The sequence below is a fragment of the Penicillium robsamsonii genome (genome assembly GCF_028829455.1).
Source record: "Penicillium robsamsonii strain IBT 29466 chromosome Unknown utg000005l_segment0_segment0, whole genome shotgun sequence".
Taxonomy (NCBI): domain Eukaryota; kingdom Fungi; phylum Ascomycota; class Eurotiomycetes; order Eurotiales; family Aspergillaceae; genus Penicillium; species Penicillium robsamsonii.
Genome location: NW_026643223.1, coordinates 245,321 through 268,607, shown reverse-complemented (window position 1 = coordinate 268,607; position 23,287 = coordinate 245,321). Strand labels below are relative to the sequence as shown.

At 50.7% G+C, this 23,287-nt stretch overlaps 7 protein-coding genes across 7 annotated transcripts; 4 read left to right on the top strand and 3 right to left on the bottom strand.

Moving 5' to 3' along the window:
• Positions 1-144: 144 nt before the first annotated feature.
• N7447_008120 (SulP family inorganic anion transporter) lies at positions 145-2,665 on the bottom strand (the record flags this gene model as incomplete). The annotated part of the gene is made up of 4 exons (XM_057232382.1): positions 145-843; positions 919-1,438; positions 1,488-2,117; positions 2,196-2,665. 4 exons carry the CDS (start codon positions 2,663-2,665, stop codon positions 145-147), a joined length of 2,319 nt encoding a protein of 772 aa, XP_057081924.1.
• A 637-nt stretch (positions 2,666-3,302) lies between these two features.
• Positions 3,303-7,080, top strand: N7447_008119 (eukaryotic translation initiation factor 2 subunit alpha; the record flags this gene model as incomplete). The annotated part of the gene is made up of 9 exons (XM_057232381.1): positions 3,303-3,380; positions 3,452-3,596; positions 3,670-3,877; positions 3,940-4,410; positions 5,031-5,065; positions 5,113-5,440; positions 5,495-6,429; positions 6,477-6,617; positions 6,677-7,080. 9 exons carry the CDS (start codon positions 3,303-3,305, stop codon positions 7,078-7,080), a joined length of 2,745 nt encoding a protein of 914 aa, XP_057081923.1.
• Positions 7,081-7,526: 446 nt separating this feature from the next.
• Positions 7,527-9,352, bottom strand: pyr1 (nicotinic acid-CoA ligase pyr1; the record flags this gene model as incomplete). The annotated part of the gene is made up of 3 exons (XM_057232380.1): positions 7,527-7,866; positions 8,133-9,097; positions 9,146-9,352. 3 exons carry the CDS (start codon positions 9,350-9,352, stop codon positions 7,527-7,529), a joined length of 1,512 nt encoding a protein of 503 aa, XP_057081922.1.
• A 199-nt stretch (positions 9,353-9,551) lies between these two features.
• pyr2 (non-reducing polyketide synthase pyr2) lies at positions 9,552-16,939 on the bottom strand (the record flags this gene model as incomplete). Its single annotated transcript, XM_057232379.1, has 2 exons — positions 9,552-10,473; positions 10,524-16,939. 2 exons carry the CDS (start codon positions 16,937-16,939, stop codon positions 9,552-9,554), a joined length of 7,338 nt encoding a protein of 2,445 aa, XP_057081921.1.
• Positions 16,940-17,423: 484 nt separating this feature from the next.
• pyr3 (cytochrome P450 monooxygenase pyr3) lies at positions 17,424-19,276 on the top strand (the record flags this gene model as incomplete). The annotated part of the gene is made up of 6 exons (XM_057232378.1): positions 17,424-17,633; positions 17,695-17,811; positions 17,873-17,975; positions 18,043-18,111; positions 18,184-18,786; positions 18,855-19,276. The coding sequence occupies 6 exons, from the start codon at positions 17,424-17,426 to the stop codon at positions 19,274-19,276; spliced, it is 1,524 nt and encodes a 507-aa protein (XP_057081920.1).
• Positions 19,277-20,224: 948 nt separating this feature from the next.
• Positions 20,225-22,013, top strand: pyr9 (cytochrome P450 monooxygenase pyr9; the record flags this gene model as incomplete). Its single annotated transcript, XM_057232377.1, has 5 exons — positions 20,225-20,440; positions 20,494-20,607; positions 20,658-20,880; positions 20,942-21,517; positions 21,571-22,013. 5 exons carry the CDS (start codon positions 20,225-20,227, stop codon positions 22,011-22,013), a joined length of 1,572 nt encoding a protein of 523 aa, XP_057081919.1.
• A 486-nt stretch (positions 22,014-22,499) lies between these two features.
• On the top strand, positions 22,500-23,078 carry pyr4 (meroterpenoid cyclase pyr4; the record flags this gene model as incomplete). Its single annotated transcript, XM_057232376.1, has 2 exons — positions 22,500-23,020; positions 23,066-23,078. 2 exons carry the CDS (start codon positions 22,500-22,502, stop codon positions 23,076-23,078), a joined length of 534 nt encoding a protein of 177 aa, XP_057081918.1.
• Between the last annotated feature and the right edge of the window lie 209 nt (positions 23,079-23,287).

The window sequence follows — 23,287 nt, the reverse complement described above, 5'->3', positions numbered from 1 at the left end:
CGTTGCTCTATGACAAAACGTCAGGTAGAGTAACATTCATGATTATTTTTTAGATAACCGAAATGTAATATATGTCCGCAGAAACATCCAAACCGTATCCAAACACACGTCACCGATTTTTAGCAAGATATATATAGATGGAGACTATATTTCCTGAGTCTGGTTCTCAGATTCCGCCAACCGCAGCGCCTCATCAACGCTGGGCACGAAATGAGTTAATCCACCACACTCCTCAACAATACCACTCCGCTGAAACATGCGGAATACCTCCCTAGTTGGCAAACGGCAGAAGAACACTCTGACGTGTTCCTCCGTGTACGCGTGTACAATCTCCGAGAGAACCTGGGTACCAGACCCATCGATACTCGTAACGCCATGAACGTCGAAAATGATATTTTTATTATGCTCCGGGTCGCGCATGCGCGGCAGAGAGGGGTGGGTATGACTGGAGCCGTAGAGTTCCAGACGCCGCAGGCGGTTCTTAAGATCGCCCGTGTTCGCAAATGTGAGGGGTTCGGGAATCTTAACGATCAGGGCGCCTTCAATTAGCTCCACATTTTCTGGGTGGAGTTCGGCGTTGTCAAAGCGAGCGGACGTGCCGAGAACCTTGCCCAGGATCTGGATGCGAGGGTGTGTTGCGTGTCGGATGAGGATTATCACTGACAGGCCCATTCCCATCGCCATGCCTAGTTCTAGGGAGTAGAAGATCGTTGTTGTGAAGATGAGGACCATGAGAACAATCTCTGACCAGCCCCGGAGGCGGATGAAAAAGAGGAGGTCATGCGGGCATTCTTCCACTAGAGTGAAGGCTACAACGGAGATCATGGAGCACAACACTGCTTTCTATAGGGGGACATCATCGTCAGCACTCGGAAAAAGCACACAGGTATGGTGTAGGTAGGGTTGAGAGGGACGAACCGGGAGGTAGTAGAGATAAGGCAAAAGCACCATCACACATGTGAATGTGATGATGCTCAGGAAAACACTAGCCATAGGTGACCGTGCACCTGTCTGTGAGCTGAGCTTGCTTCGCCCGTATCCACCAAATGCAGGCAGAGCGGAGAAGCAACCTCCAACGACGTTGGCGAAGCCTAGTGCAACCATCTCGCGATTGGCACTCATGAACATTCCCTTGATTCCATTAGAATTGCCTTCGCCCAACCCCTTGGCCGCAACAGATGACTCAAAGAAGCCAAGTAGCGCGATAATAAACGATTTGCTCAATGCTGTGCGCACATGTTTCATACGCGCAAACTGGAAAGGCCAATTGAATGCGAATAGTCCTCCAGACCCGACCTCTGTAGGTCCAAGAATTTCGAGCCCTTTGGCTTCCCAGTCGAGGTGCCAAGCCAAAACCGCCGACAGAGCAACAACCAAGAAGCGGTCTGGGAAATAAATCACTTGAGGGATACGTGGTACAAGCATCTTTTTCAAAGTTCTGCGGAGGATCAGTATGATGAATGTAAGCTCGGGGGCGCGATACGTACCTGAACACCATGATGACACTAAAGCTAACAATCGAAACGATAGCAGTTAGTCCATGGCACTCTCGAGCGTAGCGAATGATGAAAATAAGTTTTTCAACACTGGTGCCATGGCTGACACCGGATTCTTTGGCATGCTCGGCCAGACCCAATTCAGGGATAAGCTGGTCAACAAAAATCACAAAGCCGATGGCAGTGATGAATCCTCTCAAGAATGGTCGGCTGAGCACATTGTCCAAAAACCCTAGGCGGGTCAGTCCGGCAATCAGTATCATGCCGCCGGACATAGCAGTAGCCACTCCTACGATAAGAGCGGTCTCTGTAAGGTCGTCCTCGCCTGAGATTCCTTTCATGACACTTGCTTTGACAATAGCACCCGTTAGTAGGGATCCCGCGGCCTCCGGTCCAACTACCAAGAGAGGGCAGCTTCCTAGGATGGCATAGATCATGGGATGGATGACGAAAGAGTAGAGGCCGCTGATGGGTGGTGCATGGGCAAGATTGGAGGCCAACGAGAGCGCCATCGGGATGTAGATGGACGCCACAGTCAATGCAGCCATGAGATCTCCGCGCAGGAATGACCAATGATATTGTTGAATCCAATTGAAAAAAGGAATATAATACGATATGTATCTGCCATTGTTTCGTCAGCTACCAGTCCCAAGATAGGCTACGAGAGTGCTCGTAGGGCATGAATAAGATACAACCTACTGCTTATTCGTGTCGGTTATTGGAAAAGTGAAAGATGATTTCATCTGTGACGGAGTCTCTGAATCTGGGACTGACTCCGGGTGGTCTACTACACCTCTAGGGCGACCGGTCGCGCCGTCCGCCACTTCGTGTCCGTTATATCCACTTGCATCGCCCGACCCTCCAATATATGACTGTCTTCCCACATCTTCTACCTGGGGCGAGAATGTGCCATGGCTGCAGCGCCTTTCACCGCATGCAGGACCGGCCTGGAGGTATGACTCCAGAAGCCGGGTTCTCACATCTGGTTCGCTTGTAACCCCAGTGCCGGTTTGGCTGTCCTGTGCCGTGTGATTATCATGGCTAGAATTTGTCGAAATCCCAAGGCCGGCTTGAGGTGATGAACGAAAAGCGTCGACAATGCGGTCTCGTAGAGTCCGACGTCCAACTCCGTCGGACTCCCCGGGGAGTAACGAACTGGTCTCAGACATGATTTGGAAAGTGATTTGAGGAGCGTTAGGTCGAAGAGTTAGACATGAACTCGCCCGCCATAAATGCCGGTTATAATATTATGTAAAAGATTGAAAGCAATTGTAATAACCCCAGCCCCGAATTGTTTTATCGGCCAGGCAAGGGCGCGCTAGACCGATAAGCGGGGAACGCAGGCGTTATCGTTAATTTAATGCGATCCTCGGAGAATGACTATGCAATGAAGAGGTAGAGCATGGTCTTAGAAGAACTTCAGGGAATCCTCTGATTTGTAGAAAGGTTGGGTGTCATCAAGTACTAAGAGTATAAAACCTTAAAAACATGGCCGTCTTGCCGTTGATTTCTGTTGACGTAATTGATTGATGTGCCAGCCAAGATCAACATTGGAAGGCGGTGTGGATAACACCACGTGACTATTAACCACGTGACTATTCAGGTCAATGTGGGTTTTGAAGTCCGCCACAAAGAGATAGATTGTGCCTCATTCACGTCGCCTATCCCCTCTGCGCTCCTGTTTTCCGGACCATACGATCACTCATATTCCATTGGTCACCGCCTCGATCGTCTCGATTGTGCCATCAAATCCGTCCCTTTTGCACCTAAGATTTCCCCGAGAAAAAAAAACAGCACCCCGCCAAGATGTCTTTAACAAACTGTCGGTTCTATGAGGAGAAGTACCCGGAGGTGGACAGCTTCGTCATGGTGAATGTCAAGCAGGTATAGATTAACTGAATCTTGAACTGGGAAACCAAAGCAACTGGGACTGATTTTTGTGTGAAACGAGCTAGATCGCCGAGATGGGCGCATACGTGAAGCTGCTTGAATACGACAACATCGACGGCATGATCCTCCTCTCAGAACTTTCCCGCAGACGTATTCGCAGTATCCAGAAGCTCATCCGTATTGGGCGCAATGAGGTCGTCATCGTGCTTCGTGTCGACAAGGAGAAAGGCAAGCATATCCCATTTGCTTGGTGGAACCTGAGAACTAACTTGTCAACTTGAAGGTTACATTGATCTGTCAAAGCGACGTGTGTCCCCGGAGGATGTCATCAAGTGCGAGGAGCGTTACAACAAGAGCAAGGCAGTGCACTCCATCATGCGCCACGTCGCAGAGGCCACTCAGACCCCACTGGAGACCCTATACGAGACCATCGGGTGGCCTTTGAACCAGAAATACGGCCACGCGCACGATGCCTTCAAGATCTCCATTACGTATGTTCTTGTTCTTTTTATCTCATGATAGGATTTGAACCCCTCTGACAGCTATTTTCTAGAAACCCCAATGTCTGGGATGAGATCACCTTCCCCAACGCTGCTGTCAAGAGCGAGCTGCAGCAATACATCAGCAGCAAGCTGACTCCCCACCCTACCAAGGTCCGTGCCGATATCGAGGTTACTTGCTTCGGTTACGATGGAATCGATGCCGTCAAGGATGCCCTCCGTACCGCTGAGGCCGACAACACCCCCGAGAACCAGATCAAGGTCCGACTGGTCGCTCCCCCTCTCTACGTCCTGGCCAGCCAATGTCTCGACAAGACCCTCGGTGTCAAGTTGCTTGAGGCTGCCATTGTGAAAATTGAAGAGCGTATCAAGGCGAACGGCGGTAGCTGCACCGTCAAGATGGCTCCCAAGGCCGTCACTGAGCACGACGATGCGATCCTGCAGGAGCTTATGGAGAAGCGCGAGCGTGAGAACACTCAGGTCAGCGGAGATGAGGACTCGGAGAGCGATGAGGGCGTTCCCGAGTAAGTAACGGGTTACAACTTCGAGTCGAGGGGCATACAGCGGTCATCAGCGCTAGAATTCAAAGCTGGAATCACCGCTAGAGGAGAGAGTTGGTCAAAGATGGATAGAAAAAGCTTGCACATATCGGAGAAAGGCTCGATGGGCCAGTGTACTGATGGGCAGGATTGCAGTCAGAACTCGCTCTTTAGCCAGGGCTGTCGCCTGAACTTCGGGTCTGGGGATGATATATCCACGCCAATGCATGCGCTGGATGCCTATTAGGGTCGAAATTCTCGTTCCCACCGTCTGTCAAAGACGGGTCCACACAGGGTACAAGTTCTGATACACATAATGTTTGCGATGCAACCGAGACGTTCAATGCCAGTCATGCTTTAAATGCAAATCGTATCCTTGTAGAGACATAAGTACGTGTAGATCCAATGTACATAAATCCCCCTTGAATCGAGATTTATTAAATGGCGGGGAGAGCTGAAGCTTATCTATCGCCGATCATCATTGGCCCCCCTCAAGCCAAAATCGGTGAACGAAACTTTCCCCCCCTTCACTCTTCTTGTTTTCCATTTCTCATTCTATGCGATATGGGACATTGGACAAATCTATTTACCGCCGATCGTGGCAGGACTCGGCATCGTATCGAGGTGGAACGTCGTCGGTGTACGTCATCGTCCAACGCGCTGAGGAACACGGCTAACAAGTCGCAGTGCTACCTGCCTATGTTGCCGATGAGTCTGATGCCTCTGATGCTTCAAAGGAAATTGCAAAGGTTGCTCTTCGGTTAAAATATCAAATCGAGCAGGTTGTCTCCTGTGAAGTAGAGGAGAATGTCTTGACCGACCCAAACAGCCGTATCATCACGGATGATGTGGTTGCGACTGCTAAGCAGGCGGGTGGAGATGAATACAAAGCATGCGTTGTTTATTGTCTTCTGGTTTGTCTGCGATGGTTCAAGATGCAATCATCTGTCGAGCTTTGGGATTCAGATCTCCATGAGATTCGGGCTGTGGCTTGCGAGGTCATCGCCAAGCGCATGTAATTGCTTCTTTTGCCATTTCGCGTTTTGTGCTATTCACTAACTGAAAACAGCATCGAATCCGAGCAGAACCAAGATTACGTGCTGAGAGACATCTTACTCAAGCGATACTCTATCTTCAGTGAAGGTGTAGAGACTGATCCCGCCAATGTCATTGAACGATCGGTAGATCTTCATGCCTTGAGGATCATCAGCTGTGCCCCGTACCAGAAATGTATCCAGTACCTGTGGAGAGGTTGGATCTGTCAGGAAGAGGGCAACCCAACTAACTTTGTCGAATACAGCGAGAAGGATAACACCGATTATTGGGTTCATTTCCATCCTGATCGGATGCGAACTCCTCTGTATCAGAATGTCTGCCAAATTTTGTTTTCCTTGATCTACCTTGCGATTTATACCGCTGTTATCAATACCGTGAACCCAACCGGTGATCTGGATGTGGCCGAGGCCATACTTTACGGAATGACTCTTGCGTTCATCTGCGACGAGGGGATCAAATTTTGGAAGGTTGGATGGAATTATCTGGAATTCTGGAATGCCTTCAACTCAACCCTCTACACTATCCTGGTGGTCTCCCTTGCACTGCGTTTTGTTGCCTTGGCACACTCATCGTCTACCCACGATGAACAAAGGCAGATATACAATGAGCTCAGCTACAACTTCCTCGCCTTTGCAGGCCCTATGTTCTGGATACGCATGATGCTATATCTTGACTCGTTCCGCTTCTTCGGTGCTATGTTTGTGGTTCTTCGAGTCATGATGAAAGAGAGTTTGATATTCTTCGCCCTTCTATTTGTGGTTATGGCTGGCTTCTTCCAGGCCTTTGTCGGCATGGCCCAAGTGGATCCCGATATCCCCCTCCACCGAAACATTCTCCAGGGAATGATTAATAGTATCATGCAGAGTCCCGAGTTCGACACTTTCCAGGAATTTGCATTTCCCTTTGGCATCATCCTCTACTATGTGTTCAACTTCATTGTTATGACTAGTAAGTTTACATGCAACTTGTTTTGAGGTGATGTTAACAATTATCAGTTTTGTTGAACATTCTCATCGCCTTATACAACAGCGCATATGAAGATATCTCTGGCAACGCCACGGACGAGTACATGGCCATCTTCGCGCAGAAAACCATGCAGTTCGTCCGCGCCCCAGATGAAAATGTCTTCATCCCACGTACGTATTTACTCAATTCAGATATAGCACAAATGTGACTAATTTTCTCTGGGTAATAGCGTTCAATCTCGTTGAGATTCTATTTCTGATCGCCCCATTCGAATGGTGGCTTTCGCGGGAGGCTTACGCCAAGGTGAATGATATTGTAATGGGCGTGATATATTCGCCGCTGCTGGTCGTTGCCGCCTGGGTTGAGACCCGCCAGGCGCACCAGATTCGATGGAATCGCCGCCATGGCGAAGAAGATGATGACTGCGCTCAGGAATGGGAGCATGTGGCCAAGGAGGTCAATTTTGATCTTGATGATACTTGGAAACAGCACGTAGTTGAGTCCACACCGGATATTAAGGTTGATAGCTGTACACATGAACTCAGAGAGCTGAAGGAGCAGGTTAGGATGTTGACGGAGATGGTGAAGGGATTGACTCAGGAGATGGAAAAGAAGGTGGATGGAGCAAGCTAGGAAGTCCTGAACTGTATAGTTAAGATACTATACTAAGCATCTATGGGATGTTGGATTCACGAGTCATCGTGACACCATCTCCAAGGGATTACATTCGGAGAGATGAGTATTCATGAGAATAAAGTTGCCTTTTTGAGATCCTCAGAGAAAGCCAAGCTCTATCATACATAATCCATACACAGGTATCGCAGTGGACCATGTTATTATTGGCTATAGAGCCACTATCGAGGACAGACAAAATTAGAAGCAATGGCTGGCCCCAGGGGAATAGAGGAAAGAGCACCGAAATTCGAAGCAAGTACCTGTGCTTCGAGTGAATTATGACTATGTGTTTCCTGTAGAGGGCCGCTATCCATTAGACTCCCTCTGTCTCTTTGCCAAAGAAATCCTCCCAGAGTCCAATTTAATCACCAAGCAACCCGCATCGACACCTCAATATCGAGAAATCATTGCACAGCAACAGGCAGAGCAATAATGGAGGCAATCTTCTCCCGTTGACGATCAAGTTGTGAGAGCTTCGCTCGATGGGGCTTGCCAATACCTGTCCGTGGAATTTCGTCCACAAAGATTACACCTCCATCTAGGGCTTTATAGCTGGCTAGTTGGCCTTGAATCAAGCTTGCCACTTGATCTGCTGTAGTCTCGGGGAATGTACCAGTGCGGACGACATAGGCTCGGGGAACCTCGCTGCTGCCATCAGGGAGCATGACGCCGATCACAGCTGCGTCTTTGACACCCGGGTCCGTCAGTAAAATTCCTTCAATCTCTGCAGGGGCGACGGAATATCTAAATCAAGCACGATATGTCAGTCTATCATCAACTGGGTTAGATGTTCTATGGAGGAGAAAGAAGGAGAAGAAGGTAAAAAAGGACTGAGGTTAGAGAATTGGATGACTTGCGCTCGAACTTTGATGAGATCTTTGGTCCGGCCGATGACATGGTAGTTTCCGTCTTGCACATGAAACATGTCTCCCGTCCGGAACCATCCTTGCTCGTCTTTGTCATCGGTCCGCCCTTTATATCCCAAGAGGAGTCCCGGCCCACGGACATACAACTCTCCAGGAGAGTCTGATGTCCCGGCGACATCTTCGCCCGTGTCGGGATTGACAAAGCGCAGCTCGTATCCGGGCAGTAGAGTCCCCACACTGCCGAACTGTGGTGTTACCCCGAAGCGATTCTGGAAAACCACTCCCACCTCGGACATACCCCAAAGATTTCCCGCTACAGCATCCGGTGACAGGAGGCTCTGAAAGTGCTGCATAGAGTGCCCGTCGATGGGGGCACCGGAAATACCGATATAGCGCAGGGTGGACAAGCTCTCAGCTACATGCAAAGAGGACTTGTTTAGAATATGGACCATGGCAGGCACCATGTATGTCTCCGAGATGTGGTGTTGGCGGATGCTGTCGAGGAAAGCGGAAATTTCGAAGCGTGGAAGAACGTACAGAGGCTCGCCGTACCGGATGGGGAAGATGTTGCCCCAGAAGTCACCGAAGGAATGGTACAGTGGCAGTGCCATCAGACGGACGACGGGGTATGGCACTTGGTAGTGAACGCTCAGATGGTGGGAAATGATCGTGTGGTGGGTTCGAATCGCGGCTTTGGGGAGCCCGCTGGTGCCACTAGTTAGGAACATGGCAGCCGGTGTGCTCTTGCTAAGTTCGCTATCCTCGAAACGAAGCCAGTCAGACTCCCCATACTGGAGCAGATTCTCCAAGCGGGTAGATTCGACCGCTGTCTCGGTACTGGGATCCTCCGTCTGCCCCGCCTGGCTGTGTGCAAATTGGACTATGGTTTCGATGGACTGTTCATCCACCAGAAGAGCTTGACTTGAAGGAATTCCCTGCAGGTTGCACACCTCCAAAACCCTGGATAAGGCACTTGGAGCAGTGATAATCAACCGAGGCTCGGCGAGACGAAGCAAATGAGTCAATTCATGTAGAGGACTAGCCACGTCGCAGCCCATATAAACTCCTCCGGCACCAACGATAGCGAAGAAAAGAGCAGAGTGTATGACCTATGTTAATGTTAGGAGCATATCATAATGATGGAGCAGTGTGATTACACTATTCTCTAGTTGCACGAGGACACAATCGCCTCGTTCCACACCCCGGGCTCTGAGGCCAGCAATGAGTGATCGCACCAGCCGTCGGAACTGTATGGCGTTAAAGGCGCGCAGGGGATTCCGGGCGTCGATATAGATGGGCTTAGATGGGTCAAACGCAGGACCACTAAAAGCAAAGCTGACTAGGTCCGCCTCGTGTGGCTCCATATCGTAACTGTTCTCGGGTGCTATTGAACTGACATGCAGAACTTTGTCCTGCAGGAATTTACGCTCTTTAAGTACTTGACATTCGCAGACCGCCCCTATGACTTAGATCGACACTGCACGAGACAAGTATCATGCAGATGACTATTGAGAAAGAACCCACGCCACCAACTCGTATTATATAGATCTAGCCTAAGCCATACTATTTTGAGCCCACGCTGTCATCACAGAGCTTTGAAGCAGCTGCATGCGCTAATTCACCCACAGATGCGCCACTGAGAATTAAAATAACCCCGATATCGACCGTCAATTCTTTCTTAAACCATTGACTTAGTCCAACAGCGATAAGCGAGTCGACCCCAAGCTCTGGAATCAGCGTGTCCGGGGAGAGTGGTGCATCTTCTGTCAAATTCAAGCTGGTCCGCATTTTCTCCATGAGACAGCTCACGATTGTCTCGGACTTTTCCTCCAAACTCGTCGCCGCAGCCACAAGGTCCTTGGTCGACAGGGTCTCAAGCGATGAAGGCTGATCCTGACTCGCTGCGGCCGTGTAGGAGTAGAATGGCCACAGTTTTGGCACTGGACACGCCATACAACCATTCTGCAAGCTCTGGTGTCGAAGGCCCGCGATGAACTCAGCGTTGTAAGTGGAATCTGAACGCTCGCAGAGAATCGCTTCGGCGAGTATCTCATCGATGTCCCGCTGAGATACAGTCACTGGACCATACCAAGGGGGCTGATTGAGAAAAGAACTGTCAATGCCGTGGACCCCATTCAGATATACTATGCTCGCCGGCCTGCCCTGGCTCCGACGGTGGCGGACCAGCGAGGCCATTTTCTCAGACATAGCCGCAGTCATTGCCTGGTCCGCGTGGCCTAACACTCCTGCAATAGATCCGATGAGCACCCAAAAGTCCAGGGTTGGGGTCTTGTGGAGCTCATCTAGCTGCTGCAAACCTCTCAAAACCGGATGTAGATGGTTCTGGAGTAGATCCGCGGTGAGCTGGGACAAGGAGCAGTCGGGTAGAGGCGGGGGTTGAATTAGAACTCCTCCCACTACGGGGGGAAACGCATGAGGAATATTCTGATGCAAACCGGTGACGGAAATGCGGTCGCTCAGGTTTCTGGCATCGATTAGCTTATGTAGATGAAAATACCTGGGTGTGCCACTTACATTTTTGAGACCGCTATGCGCGTTCCCCGTCGAGAAACCTCTTCCATCCACCACGCATCTGGCTCCGGACTGAAGCTAGCAAGAAGAATCCATTGTGCCCCATGTGCTGCCAGCCAGAGACAAGCAATATGGGCTAGTTTGCTGGCTAGGCCTACGAGTATGTAAGTTTTCTTCTCCGAGAGCTGCACTTGGGAACTGGCAGTCGGTATCTGGGCGAGCACTGGGGTCGGAGAGTTCCAATCCACAACGACTTCTTGGGAATCGATGGTGGGGTGCTCAGCAACACTGCCAATTGGCACCGAACCCACTGAACTCGGTGGGAGCGCCTTGCGGCCGGTGTACGCCACTAAGCAGGCGGTTAGGAAGGCCTTGGCTATGAGTGACGAATCATCCCCATTGATCGGCCCTATTGACGCAGAGGCACGATAGAAATCCTCCACATGGATTCGTGCCGCGTTCTCAGGGAAGAGCGATAGCATACGCTCATATACATCCTGTCCACGGCGATGCAGGACCGCTATGGCCGACACATCCGAGGGAAGTACTTGAGACAATTGCCGCGCAGTGCTATGCTCGTGCAGGAGCAGCATCGGTCTCTTTTTGTCCGGGTTGCTTGTGCTGGTGCTGAAAACGACTTTGCCATCACGCCGGGTCAGCATTTGGTGGAAAATAGACTGGAGGACCCGGTCAGCCTCGTGCACCACAAGTGTCCCCGATTGTGGGACTTGTTCGACTAGGTATCCCGCCAACAGAGCAGCTGCTGTGGCGCGTAAATAAGACTGCTCGTGGGCTTCCAACACTGTGTCTGGCACTGACCACGCCCAGGAGTCCGGGACGATGACCTGAGATGCAATGTGGGACGACAGAGCGATCATCCTCTTGTTGCTTCTAATGTCCCGCCCTATGACCAGCCGCAGGAATATGGCCCCTGCTACCCGCACGGCGGCGAGACTGGAATATCGTACTCGCAGACAAAGAGTCGGTCCGTAGCTTGTGGTTACCGGCGGATCAGCCATCGAGAGAAGGCGGAACCCTTCACAATTTCTATCAGCCGTAGCAGGAAGAACCTGTACTACTCCCTTGCCGAGGTCCACACAGTCTGTCACTCTCTGGCGCCTGGCTAGATGGCGCAGCCCAGTAGACTGGTCATGGTATTGACGAGGAATACGGAACATGGAGCCGTCATATTGAATTTCGGGCTCAATGCAGTCCAGCCCGCACGAACCAGGGCATTCTTGAGCTGCACTGGCTCGAACAAAGCGCTCAAGAGCGGTTGCCAAAATTTCCGCTGACACCCCAGCCGGATCTGTGATCTGTAGCAGCTGCAGCTGATAGGAGGAGGTTTCAGAGGACAGAACGCTGCGAATGAGACCTTTCGCCAGTCCTGCATCAGGGTGATCGATCTCCTCACAGGTCACCAATAACATCCGCTTACTGACTGTGATCAGTCTCTGCAGCTCGCTCAGGCTAGCATCGGTCAGATCTCGATCATCGACGAGGTACAGAACAGTCAGCTCAGACAGAACCTCGTCCTCAATTAGATCTAGGGATGGTGCATGAGAAATTTGAATAAATTCGTCCTGCACCAATTCAGCAAGATCTGACATAATGCAGTCTACCTCTTCGGCGTCACTGTCAAGCAACAGCAGGTCTCCGCGGCGCGATAGTTCCGTATGACTGTCTGGGGCCCGACAGAGAAGGAGTGAGAAGTCCTCGGGGGTTTCAATTTCTCGGGGCGTATCGAGCGACTCCAGGCCATAGAACCCGTTATCAGACAGTAGTTCAACCCAGTGCTCCCTGGCGGTGACTTGCTCACCAGAGCAGTATCCTTTCTCGGTCTCTGTACATCTCATCGGAGGGCCGAATAGAAGATTCAAATATGTGGTACTGGGATTCGTTCGCACCAGTAGGACCAGGAATCCGCCAGGCTTGAGCAAGCGACGGATATGGGCCACTGCGGCCTCTTGTAGAAATACCGCAGTTGTTATTAGCACCATGTCGTAGGATTGCTCCCGATAGCCCTGCTCGATAGGGTCCTCATTGATGTCCAAGGTTTTGTGCGATACCTCGGCAGATTGCTCAAGGTGGTCCCCGGCCAATCGCAAGCCAGAAACGGAGGTTCCCGCATGGGTGAATGATCTGTAGGTCCGACCCATCTTCTTTAATCCAGAGTGAACATGACCTCCAAATTGGCCGATCTGGAGGATGTTCATCTGTGGGAAGCGGAAACACGTTTGGCTGACGACAGATACGAGCTCGTCTTCTAGGTACGAGACTTGCGCGTCATCCTTCAAATATTGACTTTCCTCGTCGACGAACGGCCAACCCTCTCTCTGAAGACCCGATTCACGCAGGACGCAAGGTAGGCGCTGGCCCACCGCAGCAATCGCCGAGAGACCAGGGTCCTTTATTGATGGGCTCGGTCGAGCTGCCAAGTCCTCAATTTTCTGGTCCAACCATTCAGATGCGTCTATGGGATCTGAAGCTTGGGGAGCATTCGCAATGCATTGACTCATCCATGTAAGCAGATGAGTACCATCACAATCCAATCCGCTTCGCTCCGAGTTCGTCAGTCCATTGCTGGCCTGCTTGAGATACAGTAGCGCAAGCTCTTCTCGGAGAGAGTGTAGCTGTGAAATAACTGCGGGCAATAGGTGTGATGTCTTCTTCAGAGTGGGCTCCAGCGGTCCCCACTCGGTCTGGGAAAGGACCTGCGTATCGTTCGGTGCATTCCTAGATGGCTGACATACGAGAGAAACACCTTCGAGCTGGATGGCCTTTTCCCCATTCATAGTAAAGATGTCAATATCACCGCAAATCCGATCCCCATCGACATGTGTCAGATAGCTTGCTATCGTCATTTCCTTTCCCTGCCAACCAGAGGCACATAACACGGGGTTGACCCAGGTACTCTCGATATTTTTGGACAGGAATGGGCCCGTCAGCAGCGTCTCTTCGGGCCCGCCAATCGCGGCAATCATTGTTTGAACTGCAAGCTCTAAAATGGCTGGGTGAAGAGTCATAGGCTCATCAGAATCGGGAGAGGGAACGAGCACAGTTCCGACGGCGAGATCTTGCCTTTTTCGGAGTCCTGTTAGCGCAGCGAACGAGCCAGTGTAGTGATAGTCGGCACGATTCAGGCTGTCATAGAACTCAGTGATGTCCACGGGTCCTAAGGCCGGAGCTATCTGGTCTTGTGGTGGTAGGAGAGCACTTTCTGGATCCCCTGGATGCATGATCATCTTGGCTGTTGCACACTGAACGAGCTCTCCAGATACAGCAGCTTCGCAACAGAACAAAGCAGTAATTACTCCATCATGTGAGTGAATACCACTCACGGTGACAAGAACCTCCGTGCCGATGGCATCGTTCTGGATGGGCAGTTGGGAGTGGACGGCCAAATCTTTGACATTCAGCAAGCGCAGTCCCTGGGTCTGTGCCACCATCACGCCTGCCTCCAGCGCCATCGATATATATCCAGTCTCAGGGAAAACAGGTCTCGGTCCGGCACGACGGTCAGCCAACCAGGGTAGCTCCTCTGGCCGCAGGTAGTTTCGCCAACGGAACTCTCCTGTTCCGTTATCCGGACTAAGAGCACCGAGAAGTGCGTTCGGAGGTGCAACACGATGGCTGTATTTCAATGACATTCGCGACTGCGCCCAGTAAGTCTGAGAGTGGTCGAAAGGGTAGAATGGTAGCGCATCTACCAGCACAGGTGACTTCTCTTGATCAAAGAGTGAGATATAGTTTGTGAGGCGGACGACATTGGGGCCGAGGTGCGCCCAGGACGATCCCAGGGCCGCTGCCCAAGTATCGAGGCCGAGCTTTCCTCTCTCAGCAAGGGCAAGGTAAGGAATTGCTGAGTGACCCGAGTGCATTTTAGACAGCGTTTGTAGGACGGGCCCTCTCAGTGTCGGATGTGGTCCGATCTCAACAATGAGATCTGGTGGTCCAGCCTCTCGTACGGCGGCCTCCAGCGCCTGGGAGAACTGGACAGGACGCAGCATATTCTCGACCCAGTACTCCGCCATCAGTTCTTTCTGGTCATGCCCAGTCATGACCTCCCCGGAGTAGACGCTGGAGTACCAGCGCGCGACAGACGCTGTCAACGTGGCAGGATAGGCTTGCATTGCCTTGCGATATGGGTCTGCGCACGGCTTCATATGGGGAGAGTGATATGCGGTATCTACTCGAAGCATACGCGGAGTGAGGCCCAGGCTCTTCAGCAGCCATTCCAACTCACGCAGGCACTCTGCGTCACCGGATAAGGTGACGCTGGACGGCGAATTAGCTGCGGCAACGCTGATGCGTCCGGAATAGGTTTCTAAAGCGCAAATGGTCTGTGCCTGTTGCCATGTCAGATTGACAGCCATCATCCGGCCTGTCGGATCGCGTGACTCATCAATGGCTCTTCCCCGAAGGTATGCAATGCGGATTGCATCCGAAGCCGTCAACACACCCGCAGCATAGGCTGCTACAATCTCCCCAGAAGAGTGGCCGACAACAACGGTAAGTTCAATTCCTACCGCACGAAGGATGTTGACTTGTATGATTTGCAACGCTGTCCGTAAGGGGAGAGAGAGAAGGCCCTCGTTTACGCGCGAAGAAGATGCCGGTCGTGACAATTCCTCGAGAAGAGAAAATTGTGGACGAAGGTCCAGAGGGAGTTTATCCAGAGCTTCCTCCATATCGGCCATCCATTGTCGAATTGAGGGACTTGCCTCAACCAGATCAAGCCCCATTTGCGGCCACTGGACTCCTTGACCCGTAAAGATGCCCATAACACGCTTGGGACGACTGCTGAACCTGGAGACGATGGAGGTGGGTTTACTCGTGGCCCTTCGACTGAGTTCGGTATCGATCTGATCTTGCAGTTCCCGTACCGAGTGCGCCATTAGCACCAGGCGGTGGCGATGAGTGGAACGTCGAGTCCACAAGGACACTGCCAGATCAACAAGACTGACTGTTGCGTGTTCTCGGAGGAATGTCGCGTAGGACTCCATAACAAATGTGAGTGTCCGCTCAGAGGCAGCAGAGAAGACAAAGGGCACACTGGAAGGCATGTTGTGGGACAGGCTGAGCTCCCGGCGAGTGTAGCTTTCTAGGACCACATGCACATTGGCACCCCCAAAGCCGAAGGAGTTCACCGAAGCTCGTCGAGGACAGCCATCTGGAACTGCAGGCCACGGGATGCACTCTGTGGGAACACATAGCTGAGCGGCAAATGGTTTTATCTTTGGATTGAGCTGCTTCATCAGGAGATTGGGAGCAATCATCCCGTGTTGCAGCGACAGAGAAGCCTTGATCAACCCCGCCAGTCCAGCAGTGGCCTCTGTATGTCCAATTATGGTCTTGATTGATCCCACATACAGTCGACTGGTCGGGTCTGGAACCGATTCAGGCCCAAAGAAGCTTGAGTTGATTGCGGCTGCTTCCTGGGGATCTCCAGCCTGAGTCCCGGTCCCATGGGCCTCGAAATACTGGCACCGATCTGCGGGCCTGTCTTGGGGAAATAGCCCCGCGCGTGCATAGGTAGCGAGGATCAATGACTGCTGTGCCTTCGAATTAGGCATCGTGATCCCCATTGTTCGCCCATCCGAATTTGCCCCGGAGGCACGGATCACGCACTCGATAGGATCCCCATCTCTGATTGCATCCTGCAGTCGTTTCAGAACCACCGAAGCCACTCCTTCACCACGTGCGTAGCCGTCAGCTTTGCTGTCCCACATTCTACTCCGGCCGGTAGGGGACAGCATCCGTGTTTTAGAGTCTGCGATATAGGCATTGGGCGACAGGATCAGATTGCTCCCTACTGCCACCGCCATGGAACAGTCATCGTTCTGCAAAGCTTCAATTCCGAGATGAACAGCCAGTAGACTTGAAGAACATCCAGTGTCAACTGCCATGGAAGGGCCTTGCCAGTCAAAGTAGTAAGAAATACGATTAGCCATGATTGACGGCGAGTTGCCCGTGACCATATACGCTGGGAATGCCTGGGGATCCATGGCCTGGATCTGATTGTAGTCGTTGCGAAGGGTACCACAGAACACTCCAGTCTTTGAGTGCTGCAGTGCGTCTACTCGTAACCCCGCCGCATCAAGCGACTCATACACGGTCTCTAGGAGCAACCGCTGTTGCGGATCCATTGCCACCGCTTCTGTTGGCGAGATATTGAAGAAAGCCGCATCAAAGGCTTTAATATCCTCGTCCAAGAAGTAGGATTCCTGGACGTTTGTTGTGCCATGGTGGTCTCCATCTGGATGATAAAAGGCATTGATATTGAATCGGTTGGCCGGAACTTTGCGCGCAATATCACGGGGGTTTTGGAGAAGTTCCCACAGTTTCGAAGGAGAGGAAGCCCCACCAGGGAAGCGGCATCCTGTACCAATAATGGCAACAGGCTCTGTTGTTTTCATTGCGAGTTTATGTTGAGGGAAGTGTGAAACGTGAGATTAAAATAATTGGTAGTCGGGCTGGTGTAGCTATACCGAGAGTATGTACATAGATATGGAAAACGCAGGTTGCCTTGTCTACTGCCACCATCCCGTCAGCATTACAACTATTGAATGAATGACGAAAATCGACCTATAGACCACTTTCTGGACATAGATAGATCACGGACTAGCTATCCTATTTGGGAAGCATCACCTGCATTCAATACAGCAGCCACAAACTAGCCAGATTTGGCTTTGAGCAGCGGTGAAAAACAATGACACTAAAGAACATGTCAGGTTCCTACATGCATATATTGTATGTATGCGTCAATCCAAGAGTAATCCCTGTAAGAAGAGGAGTGGAGTAGGAACGTTCAGATATCTTCGTATCTTTTTCCTTCTTTTACTGCTCACTCTAAGCGTAATAATAGTAGCTGATACCTGAACCCAACAATCTTGAGACAACATGGACAACGTATCTCTGGGTTTCAACTGGGTCTGGCCAGTGGCCATCTCGTTCCTGGGGCTTTTGACGCTTTTCTTTGTCTCACCACGCCCTTTCCCATCAACCTTGACGGTAATCAATGGTGGAAGACCTTGGGATATCTTTCGCACCACGGCGAAGAAGCGATTTCGCTCAGACGCGGCACGCCTTCTAAAGAACGGCTTTGAAAAGGTCTATATGAGACAAACTACATTATTTAGAATATAATGCTGAACATCTCTTGTCATGCCAGTCTCCTGATGCCTTTCGCATTCTCACTGATAATGGGCCCTTGCTGGTCTTGTCACCTCAATACGCTCGAGAGGTTCGCGGCGATGACAGACTCAGCCTGGACCATTTCATTGCATCGGTTCGTCTTGTTCCATGTCCAATTACTTCCTAGTTGTCATTAATAAGCCTCCGCTGTTTAGGAGTTTCACCCCAACATCCCAGGTTTCGAGCCGTTCAAGTTGATCCTGGATCCCAAGAACCCGTTGAACACGATCCTGAAGACCAACCTCACACAAGCACTGGGTATTTCTATCCTCCGACTTGACTCTTGTGCAACCCATTCCGTGGCTAATCTTACTTCTCTGAGTAGCATATATGACAGAGGACTTGTCTGCGGAGGTTACAGAGGCACTATCCGCAACCTGGACCGATGACTCCGGTGAGCTCCAAACTAAATGATTGGCAGATCTCCTTTTATAAATGCTAACGATTTCCTCGATTGTGATAAAAGAGTGGCACGAGGTCAGCGTAAGTCAAACAGCTCTCAAGCTTGTCGCACAGATGGCGTCCAAGGCCTTTATAGGGCAAGTAAGATGTCGGGATCCCAAGTGGCACAACATTATCATCACCTACACGCACAACGTCTATGGGGCAGCACAGGCACTCCACTTTTGGCCCAGCTTCCTACGACCCATAGTGGCACGGTTTTTGCCCGCATGCCAAACGTTGCAAGCTCAGATTGTCGAGGCACGAGAGATCCTGGAGCCCTTGGTGGCCGAGAGACGGGCCGAGAGAGCCAACCGAGTCGCTCAGGAGAAGCCTCCACTGTCTCGTGGGGATATCATTGATTGGCTAGAGGATTCTTATGGCGACCAACCGTATGATGCCGTGGCTGCACAGCTGCTGCTCTCGTTCGCTGCTATCCATGGAACCTCCAATCTCTTGACACAAGTGCTCGTGGATCTTTGCAGTCATCCGGAGTTGGTACAAGATATCCGGGCAGAAGCTGTATCTGTTCTAGGTAAAGAGGGGTGGACCAGGGCTGGCTTGTACCAGCTCAAACTAATGGACAGCGCACTGAAGGAAAGCCAACGCCTGGCGCCAAACAGATTGCGTGAGTGGGCCCTTCTCCCTGCCCCCAATTTGGTCATGAAAAAAGCTAATCCAGGTGCGCTTTGACAGTATCCATGGGACGTATTGCGCAAGGGGATATGGACCTGTCTGATGGTCTTCGTATCCCCCGAGGCACAACTCTCATGGTCTCTGCCCACAACATGTGGGACTCTGCGATTTACCCTGATCCCCAGCAATACGACGGCTACCGATTCCATAAACTACGACAGGTATCAGGGCAAGAGGGCCAGCACCAACTGGTGTCCTCGACGCCGGATCACATGGGGTTCGGATACGGGAAGCATGCTTGTCCCGGGCGGTTTTTCGCCGCAGCCCAGATCAAAGCTGCCCTATGCAATATCCTTCTCAAGTATGACCTCGAATACAGGGGTGGGCAGTCACCGAGTGTGTGGAGCCAGGGCATTCATCTGTTTCCAGATCCGACGTCTAGAATCTACGTCCGTCGACGGAAAGAGGAGATTATTTTGTGACCAGTGTCTGACTATGCGGACTTAATCGAATGCAAGGATCCTCTGTGGTTGATATTAGAATTTATCATGAGGATTGAGCAAGATTTTGGCATGTGGAGCCCGTCATGCAGAGGGCCGATCTGGAGATCGTGATCGGGAGAAATCTAGAGACAGTATCTTTTTGAAACTAGCAGAGGAACAATATAATTGGTTTTATTTTGCAAATAGTTCCACAGTACTACCATTCTCTTAGGATCAAGATGCTCTAGTATTGGAGTGTTATGTCTGCATCTATCTCGCTACACCTCCAGGGCCGCTCCACCCAAGTGATCATTAACCCTTCTACTGCGATTTCCAGCTTCAGGCTCTAAGAATACACGCTGTAAAGTTCACGTGAGAGAGAGATAACTGCCTAATTGCGATCTCAAAGCCACCCTGTAGTCACTGCTGTAGTAAAGCAGAAGCAATAAACCAAAAAACCAAGGAATTAATAAAGTGGGTTTAATAATGGGAGAGCTTCGAATACATCCTTGCTAAGATGACAACAATGCACATTGTCAAAAAAGCAGGTTTTGCCGAGCTGAGAGTGCGGTGATTTCTCTGCATGATACATCATAGAATCCGGAAACATCGTACGAACCTACATCGTGTGGCGTTAGATGTATGTTATTGATGTGGTTGCATTAGCGTTATGAGTGTAGCCAAAAGCAATTTTTTTGTTCTACTGTAGAGTAAAATAGGAGCAAAAGTACTATACAATATACACCACCATTACAAAATAGTGGTTTTATTAGAAAAAGCAAAATCAAGCACGAATGCCATCAACCTCCGGGGTATCCCTTGCTGCCGGGTAGGAATCGTGCAACAAAGAAACCAGGGGATTAAATTCCCTACTGTTATTCCACGAACGTAGACGGGCCACTTTCTAGTGTCCTTGCACGCAGTTTTTGTTTTTAGAGCATTCTCACTATGATCAGGCTCGAAGATGCTTCCATGGGGGCTATATTGCTGACTTGTGTCCTTGTGCTTGCAGGCCTGCATTTCATTCGACTGACACTACTCGGCGACCAATTGGACGAGTTCCCCAGCGTCAATCCTCGAAAACCCTGGGAAATTGTCAATGTCTTCGCCCAAAGAAGGTTTCAGCAGAACGGTCCCGAGTATCTGCAAGCTGGGTTTGCACAGGTATGTTCTATAAGCAACAGTAGCAAGTGAATGGAGACTAAACGATACCACAGTCGCCCATCTTCAGAGTGGTCACCGATCTGGGACCAAAATTAGTAGTGTCTGGGGCCTTCATCGAGGAATTTAAAGATGAAAAGCTGTTGGACCATTACAAGTCGATGGTCGAGGTGAGTGCAGTGTGAGTGGTGGTAGAAGAGCAAGCGCTTACTTGTCCAAGGATTTTATGGCGGAGATACCCGGTTTCGAGTCGATGTTTCTGGGAAATTTTCACAATACGGTTCTTCGCGATGTGATTTCCGTCATCACCCGCGAACTAGGTAATTCCTTTTCCCTCTTACGGTCTGCCCATCTACTGACTCCTGTCTCTATAGAACAATTGCTGTCTCCCCTCTCGGATGAAGTGTCGGCGGCTATGGTAGATACCTGGACAGATTCATCAGGTGGGTCAAAGCACGCCTCCCGAAGGAATCCCCGAAAAAATCTCAATTAATCTCAATGTAGACTGGCACGAGGTGGCACTGCTTCCCAGCATGCTGGGGTTGATCGCCAAAGTCTCATCTCTTGTCTTCGTGGGCGAACCGTTGTGCCGTGACCCAGTCTGGTTGGAGACAGTGATCAACTTCACCCTGATTCGGCACAACGCCATGCTAGCGCTCCACAAGTGCCCTGTTGTGCTTCGACCCGTCCTTCACTGGGTTCTCCCTCCATGCCAGAAACTCCGACGAGAGATCAAAACTGCACGGACACTGATCGACTCTGCTTTGGAAAAATCAAGAAAGAATCCGTCCACTGAGAAATTCTCCAGCGTTGCCTGGGTCGACGCTTTTGCCAACGGCAATAAGTATAATGCGACCATGGTGCAGCTAAGACTGGCGAATGCGTCCATCCACTCCAGCGCCGATCTCTTGGTCAAGGTGCTTATCAACCTATGCGATCAGCCAGGCTTGATTCAGGACCTGCGTGACGAGATTATTTCCGTCCTCGGGGAGAATGGATGGCGATCCTCGACACTGAACCAATTAAAGCTCCTTGATAGTGTTTTGAAAGAGAGCCAGCGACTACATCCAGTCACTACCGGTATGCATCCTCAGCTATCCAATCTGTATGCATATGCTCACGATTTATCTTAGGTGCATTTTCGCGCTTTACTCGGCAGAATATCAAGCTGACCAATGGAGCTGAGATTCCCACAGGAACACCTGTTTTGGTGACTAACGATGTCGCCAAGGATGCCAACATCTATCCTGATCCCGAGATCTTCGATGGGTACCGGTACTTTAGAATGCGTGAAGGAGCCGACAAGGCCCGGGCACCGTTCACGACGACGGGCCAAAATCACCTTGGGTTTGGGTATGGGAAGTATGCCTGTCCTGGTCGATTCTTTGCTGCTACCGAGATCAAGATAGCGCTCTGCCATATGTTGCTGAAGTATGAATGGAGGCTGGTGAAGGATATCCCGCATGATGTGATTACAAGTGGGTTCGCGGCATTCCGTGACCCTCGGGCAAGCATAGAAGTCCGGAGACGCACGCTGGTGGGAGATGAGCTCGACGTATTGACTAGAAAGATGTGATCGAGAGAAAATTATGGAACTTTTGATATCAGGAACTATTCCCGAAAACTGAAGAATTGATCAATGAAGAATAGAAATACTAAATTACCTGCGGAGTAGATGCAAAATTGTTCAGTCTTAGTGTTCATGAATAATACAATTCTTGGAGTCTACAGTATTACCCAAGACAGGTCATTGATCTGGATCATTGTGAAACTGGAAAAGACTAGCCCACAGCTGTATATGCCATTTTGCAGTCTTGCAGGGGGGAAAAGGGGTGAGTGGGGGACTGTATTTCGGTATGTCGTATTTTGACAGATCCAACTATAACCCCGGCCGGCCTACCAGACACTAGTAGACTGTATTTATTCTCTCTGACATCCGTTTCGACCGTGATCTTTTTCGACAGCAAATCCAGATAACGTCGTATCACCATCCTCATACTGACTTTTTTCCTTCCATTTCTTGCTTCATTTCTTACAAAATTTTACAAAAAAAGCTACTACCATGGACGGGTGGTCGGACATCTCATCGGCGCCTCCCGAATACAAGGATGTTGCATGGATAGCAGACCGGGCTCTGTTGGCCCAAGGATTGGGATGGTCAATCAACTACCTGGCCATGATATACCAATCGCGCAAAGACCGAACCTATGGCATGGCCATCCTACCACTATGTTGCAATTTTGCGTGGGAATTCGTCTACACCGTCGTCTACCCTTCTCAGAACCCCGTCGAGAGAGCCGTCCTCACAACATGGATGGTCCTGAACCTCTATCTCATGTACACTGCCATCAAGTTCGCTCCCAATGAATGGCAGCATGCCCCGCTCGTCCGGCAGAGTCTTCCGGTGATCTTCCCTGTGGCGATCGTGGCCTTTACAGCGGGCCATCTAGCATTGGCTGCGACGGTGGGAGTTGCAAAGGCGGCCAACTGGGGCGCCTTTCTGTGCTTTGAGCTATTGACTGCCGGTGCAGTGTGCCAGCTCATGAGTCGGGGGTCAAGTAGGGGTGCATCGTATACAATCTGGTATGTTCTTTTTTTTTTTTTTTTGCCTTGTGCGTCTTGCTTCAGGGATCCCAGCTGACTAATTTGGATCGTGGCTGGCAGGATTTCGAGATTTCTGGGCTCGTATATCGGTAGCATCTTCCTGCATATACGAGAAACACATTGGCCGCACGAGTTTGACTGGATCAGTCACCCTTTCGTCGCCTGGCATGGTATAATGTGTTTCTCGCTGGATATTTCCTATGTGGCGTTACTTTGGTATATTCGTCGGCAGGAGCACCGGGGCCA